General features: G+C 40.1%; 1 protein-coding gene across 1 annotated transcript in view; it reads right to left on the bottom strand.

Annotated features, from left to right (window-relative positions):
* Positions 1-14,029, bottom strand: part of LOC108703703 (neurocan core protein) — a 99,291-nt gene that overhangs the window by 19,236 nt on the left and 66,026 nt on the right. The window contains exons 8-9 of the mRNA XM_018239871.2: positions 10,420-12,093; positions 810-926 (exon numbers count right to left, since the gene is read on the bottom strand). Of these exons, the coding sequence (XP_018095360.1) occupies positions 810-926; positions 10,420-12,093 (1,791 nt within the window). The remainder of the gene's footprint in view (positions 1-809; positions 927-10,419; positions 12,094-14,029) is intronic.

Here is a 14,029-nt window from a genome sequence, read left to right as displayed (position 1 = left end):
TATATCTATGTGTGAAAGCAACTAACTTTTGGTTGTTAAAAATTGCTTTCCAATAGGTGTCACTAAATATAACTAAGCCAAAGTATCAGTGTAGCATATTATTTTATACACATTTAGCATCCGTCTGCTTTTTAATAGAACGCATGTGCACATCTGTGCATGCATCTATTGCCTGATTAATTATGCAGTTTTTATAGAGCACTGGAGAAACAGAGGGATCATAAACATGTCATTACAATGGCCTCACCTACATGGTAGATTTCTGTAAATAATGCTTTATAGGTCTTGTTTGACAGAATGGATCCCCGATAATACTGCTTTTTGTTCTCTGTAAATCCTTTCAATAATTCCTGCCATTACTAACAATCACTGATCCATTCCTAGCTATTGCATAGACCCATTCCTAACATTTGCCCAACTTAAATGTACCCCCTAATTGCTGATTGCCATAGTTGGCTGTTACTTTTATTTCATTTCTCAACTTGGATGCCATTGATTGGTGACCCAGAGCATGTGCATATTCAATGGTTGGCTTCCATTGTGTATATGCCTGTTCTCTGATAACTGACCAAGCTAGAAAAGGAACGAACATGTCCACAGTGGATGGGTACTAACAGAACTTCATAGCTCTGCAATTCGGAAAGAACTATGTGGCCAGAGGAAGTAAAGCTGCTGTAATTGGAGTCGGTGGGGTCTGTTACTTATAAAGTTCTATATTTTATCACACATAACCCCAATAAACTGTATTCTTATCTCAGTCGAATTCATTGAAAATTGTCATATTTTAAAAGATTGCATGCTATACTTACCAATTTCACAGTTTTCCCCAGAATAACCTTTGTGGCAGATACAGCTATATGTGCTGCCATTGGACTGGCAAGTTCCCATGTGCAAGCATGGGTTATGCGAGCAAGGTTGCGGTTCACCTGTAAACAAAATGGAGCCTGTAAGGAATATTCACTTGAAATACTAAAATAGTCACCACTCATACAAATGACATGACATGCAAAACACCTCTCATATAATTTACAATAATGGTCCCAAAAAGTATGGAGGCAAAGCAAGAGTTAGGAGTACTGTAGGGTAGATTTATGGGAGTGGAGGTAAGTATATGGCATGGTAGTATTGGGGTACAAGTATGGGATCCATTATCCACAAAGCAATTATGGAAAGGCCATCTCCATAGACTCCATTTTATCCAAATAATCCAGATTCTTAAAAATGAATCCCTTATTCTCTGTAATAATAAAAAAGTACATTTTGCCTGGTCCAAACTAAAATACAATTAATACTTATAGGAAGCAGAACAATCATATTGGGTTTATTTAATGTTTGCATGATTTTCTAGTAGACTTAAGGTATGAAGATCAAAATTATGGAAAGATCTGTTATCCAGAAAGCCCCAGGTCCCCAGGTCCTGAGCATGGATAACAGGTCCCATACCTGTATGAGAAACTAAAAAGTTTTACAACTATCTACAATAATCCGTATCTTTTGTGGCCAAGTTATTGCACAGAATGACTAGTAAGTAAAGCTCACAACATACAGTATATTCTACTAGGTCCAAACAGAAATGCAGTACAGTTTAAAAATGTTACTTGTGTAGCAAGAAAAGAAGGTGATAAAGAATGACCAAGGAACATTGTCTTGTGGGATCTGTGAGTGATGGACATATGCTCTGCCAGACAGCTGTGTTCTTAATCAATTAAAGAGAACAGTGGTCATTTTAGGGCATTTGTGGGGAAGCCACAATGTTCATAAGGCATGGTGAAACACATCAACAATTTTGCAGACTACCCTGAAAACAGGGTAATATAATGGCCATTGGCTAAGAACCATATACACTGTTGAAGGACAATCTTAACATGGTGCATATTTATTAGACTAAGTACACCATTACGTAAAAGGACTAGATGCTCTTCCATATTCAAGGATCTAGGGCAGTGATTATGAGACTTTTTTCATTCATGTCCACCTTTTAGGTCCATCATTTGTTTGGACCCAGATAACCTCATGACAATGCTAGAGTTACATAACTGCATTGCTATATCAGATATTTATTATTATCTACAAGAATACCTTAAAAAGCAAATAGATGTTCATTGTTCACCTCAAATTTCACCATAATGGATCTTCAAGCTGGGTTTCCAAGAGTAGCTAGGAGAGCAGTTTTTTGCTCTGCCCTAACTAAAGGTGGCCATAGAAGAAAGAAAGAATTTGCGTGATTCGCCGCCAGCGAATAAATTTGCGAAACGCCCGCGAAAATTCGCCCAAAAAGATTTGCCGGTGTCAAAAAAAATTTTCGCTGGCGTCAAAAAAAATGGATGCCGGCGTCAAAAATGGGCGCCGGTTTCGCAAATTTTTCACCGTATCGCAAATTTTGCTGGAAATTCGTGAATTTTCCGGCGAAGGGAAACGGCGCAAATTCGCCCATCACTAGTAACAATTACGATCTTTCTTGGAAAAGATCTTTCCAAGAAAGATCATTCATTTCAATACACACGTGTAGAGCAGAATCATCAGATATACAGGTAGATATACAGGTAGAAACAATAGAATTCTACCTGTATCTGACAATTCAGCACTAACATTGGCCCATGTTCAGGTGGCTTCAAAGGCACCTGATCAAAATTTTCCGTCCAGCCCGATCGACAAGCCCACCGATATCCAGGTCTTCTGCCGATATCGGTCGGCTATTTTCCCACCATACACGCTCCGAATATCATACGAAAATTACTTTTGTACGATATTATCTGTACGTCTATAGCCACCTTTTCCTTCCGGCTGGGCCCTATTGGATTTCCCAGGAGTTACCCTGTATTGGGGGAATCTTCAGCAGCTTCTTTCTTTAAGCATGATTTCTCAGCACAGATTTTGAACTGTCCCATTCTATTAATTTTAAACCTTTTACTTTACTCCTATACCTCTGTCATCAGTTACAGAGATGGCATGTTACATCAGCTGTCTCAGGAAAATCAGAGGGCTGTAACTTGTCAATAAAGATGTTATGGCAGAACAGACACTATACTGTCTGGAACCCACAATGTTTTCTTAGACTTTAATTAGACTTTTTTGTTGTTTTTAAACTCTTTATTTAATGTTTTTTTTCTTAAACAGATTCTTTTTAACTTAAGATCTTTAATGCCAAGCTATACCAGTGCCATGGAAAAATGTCCATATCAGTCTAGAGGTTATTCATAGAGGCAAAAAACAAAGGCTGTGATCATCACTACTGTATTAGCAATACTATCACACAGTCACCATCTTCTTAATATGCAAAATCTCATATATGTAACCCCATCTAGGCAAGGCTAGACCTTGGCTAGGAAACAGGCAGAGCTTTGGTTATGCTTGACCCTCTCTCTACAGGATGGGCCTTTGCTACTTGAAAGAGTGAAGGAATGGTGTTGTGCAATACCTCTACACCTAACTTTTGCTGAGTGACTAAATAAAAGAAATAGATGGCAGAAGGCTCAAACAAATAGCAATTTACTCCAGGTAAGGTCACACAATTTCAGAGCCAGCACATCCCTGTGGAGATAGCGTTCCAGATTTGATAGATGCACCCTCAGAATCTCTGAATAGTGACCTAGATCCCCACTCGTTGGTGAGGACATACACTAAACCTTAATTCCTATTCATTCCTTAGTGTCCCTATACTAGAGGCCAGTCTTGCCCGAGGGGAGAGCAAACCCTTTACTATCCCTCCTAGTTGGAGCACAGACTGCTCTTGCTCACTAGTTCTATCTGCCTCACTTTCCTAGAAAGTGCTATTGAAGAGAACTACCCTGTCCTGACTGCACATCATTCACAGGGTCCCTGAATCCCTGACTTCACCAAGGGCCTCACCACCCTTGAGGCCTTTTTCTTTACTGGGGCCTTAGCCCTAGGCTCCCAGCAACATCTGTTCCCTCCTGAAGTGGAAGGTTAAAGAGGAAGATTCACCCGCTGCCAACAATAAACACTAGCGAGGCAGGAAGTGGTCATCAGCCTCTGGGTTGATGACCAGTTATCCAGAATGCTTAGGACTTGGTATTTTCCAGCTAATGAGTCTTTCCATAATGAATTTTACTCTTCATACCTTAAAGGAAAACTCTACCCTCTGAACAATGTTGGTCTCTATAAAAATATATTGCATAAAACAGCTCATATGTAAAACCCTGCTTCATGTTAATAAACCATTTTCATAATAATATACTTTTTTAGTAGTATGTGCCATTGGGTAATCATATATAGAAAATTGCCATTTTAAAAAACAAACAAACCATACATGTTAGGTCACATGAGATAATTAAAAGTTCCACACTTCTTCCTGTTACAATAAGGGGCTTATTTATTTAAGTCTGAATGCCAAATACCCGAAAAATTTGTTTTTTTTACTATAAAATTAAAAAGATTTTAATGGGGAAAAAACCTAGATTTTTTTGGGATTTATTATTCCCCGAGGATGGAAAAAGTCAGAATCTGAAAATCTGGCATCTCAGACCTGCCGAGGTTGCATATAAGTCAACGGGAGAAGTCCTGAAGATATGAAGATTTCATGGTTTTCGAGCAAAAATCTGAAAAATTGCACTGTTTTATTATTACAGCAAAAAAGGAAATCATTTATAGAAGTGTAAATTATCTGTTTAATATGTCTAGATAAGAGATGCACTGATAATGAAACTCATTTACAAACCACATACTATGTGTAGAATTTGTCATGTTCTTAACCTACAATGCAGTTCTTTCCCAAAATTGCAGACGCACATTAAATAGGATCCACCACAATATAAACACAGTTTAGCCATTTTTGGAAAATCACACACAACACTAGTCATGCTACACACTTATCCTGCTGCATCAGTAACGGAAAAAGTTTTGGTGTTTATACAAATGGCCTGTAGATGTCACTGTGCTCAGACTTATACTGTGCATACTTCCTTAAAAGTGAAAGTTACTGTTGTGTAATGGCTGCTTGAGTCTGCTAATAAAGGACTGTTATACTCTCCTCATTCTCGGCTACCCAAAACATAACAGATTGATGACGAGATGGCTCTTCTACCTCTGCAGCAGCCTGCACCTTTTCTTCCAAACCCTGGTGAGCCTACCATACCTTTTACTGCTTGGATCCGTATGTTTGAAAATTACATTATTGCTGCTGACCAAGGGGAGATTTCTGCTGCTAGAAAGCGTGCTTTTCTAATTCACTGCCGGGGAGCAGGGGGATAGCGTATATTCTATACATTACAATTAGCTGATGAGACTTATGAAACTGCACTTACTGCTATAAAGAACTTTTTCATGCCAAGAGTAAATGTGGTTGCTGAAAGATATAAATTCTGCCAACGTGGATAACGTAATGGCGAATCCTCAGAACAATTTGTAGCAGCTTTGAGAGAGCTGGTTGTTACTTGTGACTTTGGGAATCTAACAGATGAAATAGTGGAAAAAACAAACTCACCTCACATTAGAGAGAGACTGCTCCTAGAGCAGGATTTAACCCTTGCAAAGGCTATAACAGTTGCCAGCCAAATTGAAACAGCTGTGGTAGAGGCTAAAACTTTCAGTCAGAGAACTGCTGGGAAGGTAAAGATTGTGAATTCAACACTGTGGCCTAATAATGCACAGTCACAGACAAAATACAGTGCTAAGGAAAGGGATTCACCTACACTGCAAAACCGTGCAGCAAATACAAATAGAAAATACTGCTTTCACTGTGGTTCAACACAACACACTGCAAATCATGTTACATGTCCTGCAAAAGCTGTTCAGTGCCGCAAATGCAAAAAAGTAGGACATTTTGCTAAGATCTGCCGTGGTTCTGCTAAAGATGTTGACAGACTTACAATGCAGTGGCGTGTTATTGGGTCCCACAGCAAATTCAACTGAAGCCCCAAAAACATTGGTATGTTGACCTATTCTACCAAGATATGCTAAAACTACTCATTAATTAAGTACTCATTAATTAAGGTCTTTCTGGCTCCCTTGCACTCCTGGGCACCCCTGCAACCACAGCATCTGCTTCCTCTGTAGTTATGCTCCTTTCACGTTGCTTAATGTTGGTGAAGACTTGAACTAGTTCATGAGACTTTGCCTTCAATACAAACAGGAAAAACATAGGCACAGTGTGAATCATGCATCTATTTCTTTACTCTAGTCATTTATTCTTTTATCAGTTTCCAAACCACTTTGATCAAAGTACATATGATTCCTTTATTAATGGAGCTGAATGAGTAGAAGATGTCACGGGAAGATCAAAGTGCTTAAATAATGCAAGAGCTGTACTACCAAGTAATGAATGTATAATATTAAACAAGATATATGTTTGCAATTAATATTTAATTATTTATACAACTGTCATCATTATCTACTAATAATGAGTATCAATTTCTTTTGTCTACAATCAATGATGCACCAACTTAATCTCCTTTCGTTTCTTACTGTGCTAGAGCCACCCCAGCCACATCGATCTCAAAGGAACCCCAGGTGAATGCTCTGTGTGGATTTCTCATTACAGAATCTGATAATGTTTATATGGTCTAGCATTTGCAACATAACTTTTGCTTCTGAAAAAATATTGTTCTTTTTTTCATACATGCTAGGGCTAAAGCAGAAGCAAACAGTTACGTATTTGCTTTAAAGTTTCCAACATGTACTTGAAAAAATCTAATTGCTGCACTTCAACAAAGCATCGGCTAAATCTCAAAATATTTCTCTCCTCGCATTTTTCTCCCATTGTTTCCTGCAAGGTTTCTATTCAGCAGTTTTTAAGTTCCATCGTCCTGTCATCCCTCCTTTAGCTAATGAACTATTCTTTTAATCCCAGCATTGGCAAGGCAAACTATCCTGACAAACAGCACAATAATGCTAAAAACCTAACGCACCAAGAACAGCTCCAAACTTCTGCTGATGTGCAGTTCTCAAAAATATGCATTGACGATAAAATGGGTCATCATTAGCAAATGGTGCACAGTACCAGTGACACCATTTCAGCTGGCAGTCATGTAAACTTAAGATGGCCATACATACCTGGATTTTAGACTTTAGTGTGGTTAAATTTAATCCATGCTATTCATCTATCTAAGCACATCAAAAGAGTGTTTAAAGTACATACTGCAGTTCTAACAGATATCTGTTATTTTTGAAAATATCATCTTCCAATGCATCATACTAAACAAGTGTATGGAGAGATGATGAAGTGAAGTAGAGCCACATACATTCAGCTAACCCAAGACTTCGCAAACTAATGGATCTTTCTCCTATTTAATCACTGAGGTCAAATACGATAATTTGTCGCCTGTGGGAAGAGGACCCCTTTTTTAATATACCAGAGCAGTCCTTGCCTGATGGGACTCAGATCTGCCTGATAGATATCTGGCTAATACTCAAGCATATAAGCTGCCAACCTGATCCGAAGGAGCCAAATTGGCATCTTAAATCTGCCAAGGTATGTCCAGCTTTATAAAATACTTGAAATACTCTAGAGTTACAGAGCCACAAGTAAAGAAAAGTTTTTACTTATCCAAAAGCAGTGCTGAAATTATAAACAGTGTTGCTGTACAAAGCTAAACTGTTCTCTCAACAAACAGATACATTAGCATGTGTGGGTTTTTTTCCTATTAAACCCAAAGAAAAAAATGGCTGTGGAAAAGCCAGTATCAGCACCAAAAATGTTTCTTTGCCACCTTTAGTTGAGAAACACATTTCACACTTGCTTTAGAGGCCCTCTATAATCAATACATTTAAGATATTAGATCTGTTTGCAGGCTTCTCAAGAGAGCTTTCTGTAATGCATTTTGTCACAGATGTTGCCAGCAGCTTTGTAAACCTGACAGAGTCATTTCTGAACCTTGCGGCATCAGCTGGAGCTCAGTAAGTAATCTGTGACAGCCCCCTGCCCCTTCCCCAGGTGAAAAGAAAGGATCAAAGGTCTCTTTAAGAAAAGATGGAATAAAGTGTAAAGGGAGTTAAAGGGTTATTTGTCTTCTTCTTTCTCATCGGGAACAAAGGAGCTGCAAGAAGTGGGGGCAGCCATGTGGAGTGAATGCTCTATTTGTGGTTGAGACAGTGATAAATGAAATGCTGGAGCGAGAGAGAAAGATACACAAATGGATGGAGAATGGGAGTCTGGAGAAGAACGGAAAATAAACGTGCAAAGTGTGGGGCTAGTCTGCATATGGGACTCAAAACAGGGGATGTGATTCCAGTTTTTACGCCAGTTAAAATGAGATGCGGGGTTGCACACTGTTTTACTGCCTTGTATATAAATGAAACTAATGAAGAACAACCATGTTATTGTAAACTTGTGTTGAGCTAAGAGGAACCTGATATATACAGTAAATATGAAAAATGAAATAACAGTAAACCGTAACACTTGATTTCCAACAAAAAATAGGCTTTGGAGAGCAAGCTCCGTTTGACAACTGATAATATACTCAGAATAGCAAATTGAACCCAAACAAACAAGCAAAAAACAAATACAAACCTTGCAATAAAATTGACTGTTGGAAGAAAAAGGTTGTTAAGCCAGGCCTCCTAAACAGCTTGATACTGCACTGCCCCATTTATAGCTTTTGCCAATGCAGACAGCCAGACTGGGTGCAAATTATGACACACATTGCAGCTATCACCTGTTTTTTTGAACCCTGCCCAACCATCAGCAAACAAGCCCTACAGTGAGCAGAGCATTACAATGGGGAATTTGTCTGATACGTGTAATAGAAACACATTTCTCCTACACAGACCAAAACATCATCTTTCTTGGATATCTTAAACAGATTACAAATATATGAAAATTAGCAAATTACAACATAGGTAACCTGTGGAAATAGTATGCACCCAAAGAAAAAATGGAGACACTAGTTAGTACTTCCCCATTACCTACCAGTCCATGGAAACCGTTTGACAGAAAACATATTAAAAGCATTTCCCAAAAAATGCCAGACCACTCAGGCTACCCGAAAGAACTCTACAACCAATCTTTTTATAAAGGGGGGTATACAATTCTCTTTATAGCATTGCAGTGCAATCTATTCTTGCAGGGGCATAAGCACAACATTTTGCTGCTCAATCTGTTCACACTCTAAATAGGGAGCAGCTTGTGCAGAGAATCGTTTAACTGAAGAAGACTCCTACAGAAGGAATTATGGTGTTAGAACTTAGTTGATGCTTGAATTCTCCCCATTGACTAAAAATTCTCCCCATTGACTAAATTAAACATCTACTGTATTTTGTAGAGCTTACACAGTTTTTCTGGTGTTAATCATTTTACACAGTATGATAAATAGGCCCCTAAAACACAAATGCTGATGTTAAAAGATTGTTTGATAATCTCTTTATCCCCATATTTCCCCTAACACAAACTCTCCAGCAATAACATTACTGATTTAGATATATATATCTATATATATCTATATATATCTATAGATATATATATATATATATATATATATATATATATATATATATATATATATGTGTGGTGGATATTGTCACAAATGGATTGAGATGGAGGCAGAGGAAATGTGAAAGCCCACCAGTTAGTTTCTTGCTCTTATAACCAGGACATGGAAGAGAATTCCATTGTGAATGACAAAGCAAAAGGAAAGTCTATAATGAATCGAATAAGCTTTCATGTAAGACAGAGGCACACACACAGACCATGTTTTACACCAAACTGGAGTTTTATACAGACTAGTAACTTTAAACTGCAAGTTTTCTGAATTCCATGCTGTAATGGACACATGCAGGTGTAAAGTATCTTGGAAAATGAAGTATTTGATGTGGAATTACTAAACAAAACCCCTTTTTAAAGCTATGGCAGGCTCTGAATGGGCTCGCTGGGCCTCATTAACAGAATACTGCTGAAATATTTTCCTTTCTTGCTTTGGCAGAGGGCAATGAATATGCACAGTAACCATAGAAACAAGACTGCCACAGTCACTTAGATGTATGGAAGATTTTGGGAGGCCTTAGCTTGTTAACCATTTTGCTTATTTAAGAGCAAATACTTTCCTGGGACAGCATGCAACACTATCATAAATCCTTGCAAATAAATTCTCATTCGTTTTGAATTTTAATCACGCTGTGAAAAGTGATGGCCCCAGAAAATCATAACTGCAATTATTATCATTTTATTTTCCTGCGGATGAACCCAAATGAATACTTACTGCTGTTCTGTGCTCTGCTAGGCTGTCGCCTTTAATAACTGTTATGGGTGCCTATGTTTATTGCCCTTGTAATGGAGAGGGGTAATAAATGACAATCAGTGTTAAAATCGTCTGGAAAAAATGTATGTCTTTGCAATATTTACTGAGTCCACCTTCCCTGTCTTTTGTGCTGTTGTACTTAGTAATAATATCAGAACAAAACAGAGAGAAGATTGAACACTCAGCAGATTGGTGTTCTTCTCCCTTGTACTACAAAGACTAGAATTACCTTGTGTGCTTGTGTGATCTTCAGTCATCCATAGGGAACTATATTCATCTAATCCACTTCCCAAGTCTTTTTCATGAAATGCTGCATCTTCTATTTCAGATGTGTCTGTGTTTCCTGGGTATCCTAATACTGAATCTAAGGTGGATTGGGCCTCTTTCTGAGATGGTGACAAGGAAACTTGCCCACTGTGTTCTGTTTCATATCCAGACGTTACAGTTGTAGAGGAGGATTGCTTACTGTAATTATTATTAAGTACTGATGGCAACCGAGATTCTGTTGGTGCTGTATTTGGTAGAACGATTGTAGGAGAAACTTGTGTTCCAAAAGCATCTTCTTCAAAGTTGGTGCTTGCAGTAATTATATTGGGTGTTGGAAACAAGTCACTAGTTTGCTGTGCAAGCTTAGGATTATTACCTGTAGCTGTATTCAACCTACGTGTCTTGCCTACTAGTTCTATCATATATGCATCAACTGCAACAGTATTATTGGAATCTTGTGCCAGGATTGGTTTTGTCTGATTTGTAAATTCTGAATTATTCTGACCCCTGCCTGGACTGAGCTGTAAAGCACTGACAGAAGTATGATGCTCAGGAATATGAGATGAGATAGCATTCTTGTTTCTAGGGTTTTCAGTGATCATAATAAGTTCCACTTTCTCTGTACTGTGTGTAAGTTTCTGTAGGTTATCTGAGTTCATTGCCATGTCTGTAGTAAATGGAAATGATGGCTTTGACAAAGCTTTATCTATTCTCCATCCTTCTAACTCAGTGTTCTGTATACCAGTCATGTTGATCAAATACTGAGTTGTCATTTCTGCTGTTTTCACTTTTTCCTCTGGGGGATATCTGTCATCATTCGGCGGATGCACTGTGTTTAGCATGCCAGGTTCATGTTTCCTAAAGGCACTGTCAGTAATACTTGCATCTGAGACATTAGGCTCCTTAGAGATAACCTCCTTTGTTTCTAATTGAGACATTATTTTTTTGAATGTGGATGCCAGCTTAGCAGAGAAGGTCCTTTCTTTGCCTTGTCTTTCTTGGAAACTAGGATGTTGCTCCCTATTCTTATCCAGCTTAATCTCACTGCCCCTCAGAATGGATTTTGCTTCAGCGTTGGGATGGTCTACAGTTGGGAAATAAAAGTCATCCGAGATCTGGGTTACAACAGAAGGGTTGGGTAATGCTAGGGAATTTATAGGACGCAGACTGTTCTCCTCTCTGTCCTTTGAATCTCCAGAGAAACTCTCAACATGTTCTGTTGTTGGCAGAATCTCAGTTTTGGATGGAGCCAATTTAACAGTTCCACCATAACCTCCATTTAGTGTTTTATTGTCAACAAAAGCATTCCTACTAATCTTTCCTGGGTGTTTCCAAATACTTTTTAGTTTGGGACTTGTGGTGCTTTGCAAAGAATTACCTTCCACATCTGGGACAGTGACAGCTTGTGGAAGATCTTGTTCCTCAACAGGAGAAATTTTGTTTACACCAAGCATTGCCCTGTAGTAGCTTTCTAGCTGTTCATTGCTCATTGGGTCCATTGTAGTTGATGGATGGTTGCTGTATATATTACCAAATTCTTGCCTTCCAGAATCATTATTATCATCATTAGCATCTGAATGAGTTGCAAATGATGTCAGGCTGTCCATTTCCTTATCTTCTGTCTGTTCATTCAACCCTGTGATATAAAGGACAGAGGAGTTAGGTTTGAAAGAACAAACTGGATCATCTCACCTAGAATAAAGCAGTTCATTTAAAAATATTCTATTTGAAACTGTTATTTTAATATTTTAATATGTAGAAGTCTAGTGCAATCCTTACAATCTATTACATTTTCTTTTCTGCCCAAGCTTGGCTACACATGAAGCTACCACCTGTGCTAATAGTAGCCAAATTAATAGCTGTGTCTGCAAATTAGTTCACTAGTTTAGAACATAAAATTCTTGTACATGATTTCTCTATAATTTATTCCTGCACTTAACATCACCATTTATGGTGGCATAGCTCTGACACACAGAACTCCTAGACACTTGCTAATCCATATTATAACCAGCTAATATTTTGATGGGTTATGTAGTTCTAAAAATAGCTGTCAGGGAGCCGGGAGCCCCCTCTGGGGAGTAGTCCGGATCTAGGAGGAAGCCCCTCACGAGGAATCAGGGTCGTGGTATCCAGGGGTAAGGCAAGAGAATAATCAAAGTCCAGGCACAGGTCAAAAGACAGGCAGAATACAAACAAAGTCCAAGGCCAGGCAGGGGGTCAATAGCAGGCAGAGAATCAGCGAAGTCCAGGTCCAGGCAAGGGGTCACAACAAGGAATCAGGCAGATAAGCAGAGGAAACAGCAAGGGAACCCAGGAATACTCAGGGAACAGAATCCTATTTTCAGGCGCCATCTTGGCGCCTCAGGCGTCCTTCTTTATTCGAATTTGGCGCCCTTGCGCCAGCGTCAGCGCGCCCGCGACCGTCGCGCCGTGCTGACGTCACGGCGCCGGCGTCGGAAGCCACGTGGGATGCCTGGGCGCCGCCATTTTGGATTCTTCGCCGCCGGGAGCGGACGCGACTCCTCGCGCTCCCGGCGGTCTTGACAGTACCCCCCCCTCACGGGGGGCCTCAGGACCACCGGGACTTGGTTTCTGGGGAAACTTGTAGTGGAAGTCTCTTACCAAACGAGGAGCATGCACATCACGGTGTCCCTCCCAAGAGCATTCTTCGGGGCCAAAGCCCTTCCAATGGATGAGGTACTGAAGGGACCCTCTGGAGATTCTGGAATCAAGGATTCTCTCCACCTCGAATTCTTGTTGACCCTCCACAGAGACGGCAGGAGGAGGAGATTGGACATCAGAGAAACGGTTAGAGATGGTGGGCTTCACCAGGGAGACGTGGAACACGTTGGGGATTCTCATCTCTGGTGGGAGTTGAAGTCTGATGGCTACGGGGTTAATTATCTCCAAGATGGGGAACGGACCCAGGAACTTCGGACCCAACTTGGGAGATGGCACCTAAGCGAATATTCCTGGAAGAGAGCCAGACACTATCACCCACCTTGTAGGGAGGAGAGGGCCTTCTACGGCGATCCGCGAAAGTCTTGTGGACTAGAGCACTCTTCTCCAGATTAGACTTGGTTGCAGCCCAAATAGCAAGCATATGGGCTGCCAGATCATCTGCAGCCGGGACGTCCGACAACACGAAGTCCTGAGGAAAGGCTTGAGGGTGCTGTCCATACACCACCATAAACGGAGACCTTCCTGTGGAGGAATGACATGCATTATTATGAGCAAACTCCGCCCACGGGAGGAGGTCAGACCAATCGTCCTGGCAAAGAGACACGTGGTTCCTCAGGAACTGTTCTAAGGCTTGGTTCACACGTTCAGCTGCCCCATTCGTCTGCGGGTGGTAGGCAGACGAAAATTGAAGTGTTATTCCCAAATCTTTACATAGGGAACGCCAGAACTTGGCGGTAAACTGGGTGCCTCTGTCGGAGACGATCTCCACCGGGAAACCATGCAGGCGGAAGATGTACTTAATAAAGAGTTGGGATAATTCCACCGCAGAGGGTAACTTCTTCAAAGGAATGAAATGGGCCATTTTGCTGAAGCGGTCAATAACAACCCAG

Source organism: Xenopus laevis, chromosome 1S, assembly GCF_017654675.1.
Source record: "Xenopus laevis strain J_2021 chromosome 1S, Xenopus_laevis_v10.1, whole genome shotgun sequence".
Taxonomy (NCBI): domain Eukaryota; kingdom Metazoa; phylum Chordata; class Amphibia; order Anura; family Pipidae; genus Xenopus; species Xenopus laevis.
Note: the sequence above shows the minus strand (reverse complement) of the source record. Positions and strands in the feature narration are given on the sequence as shown.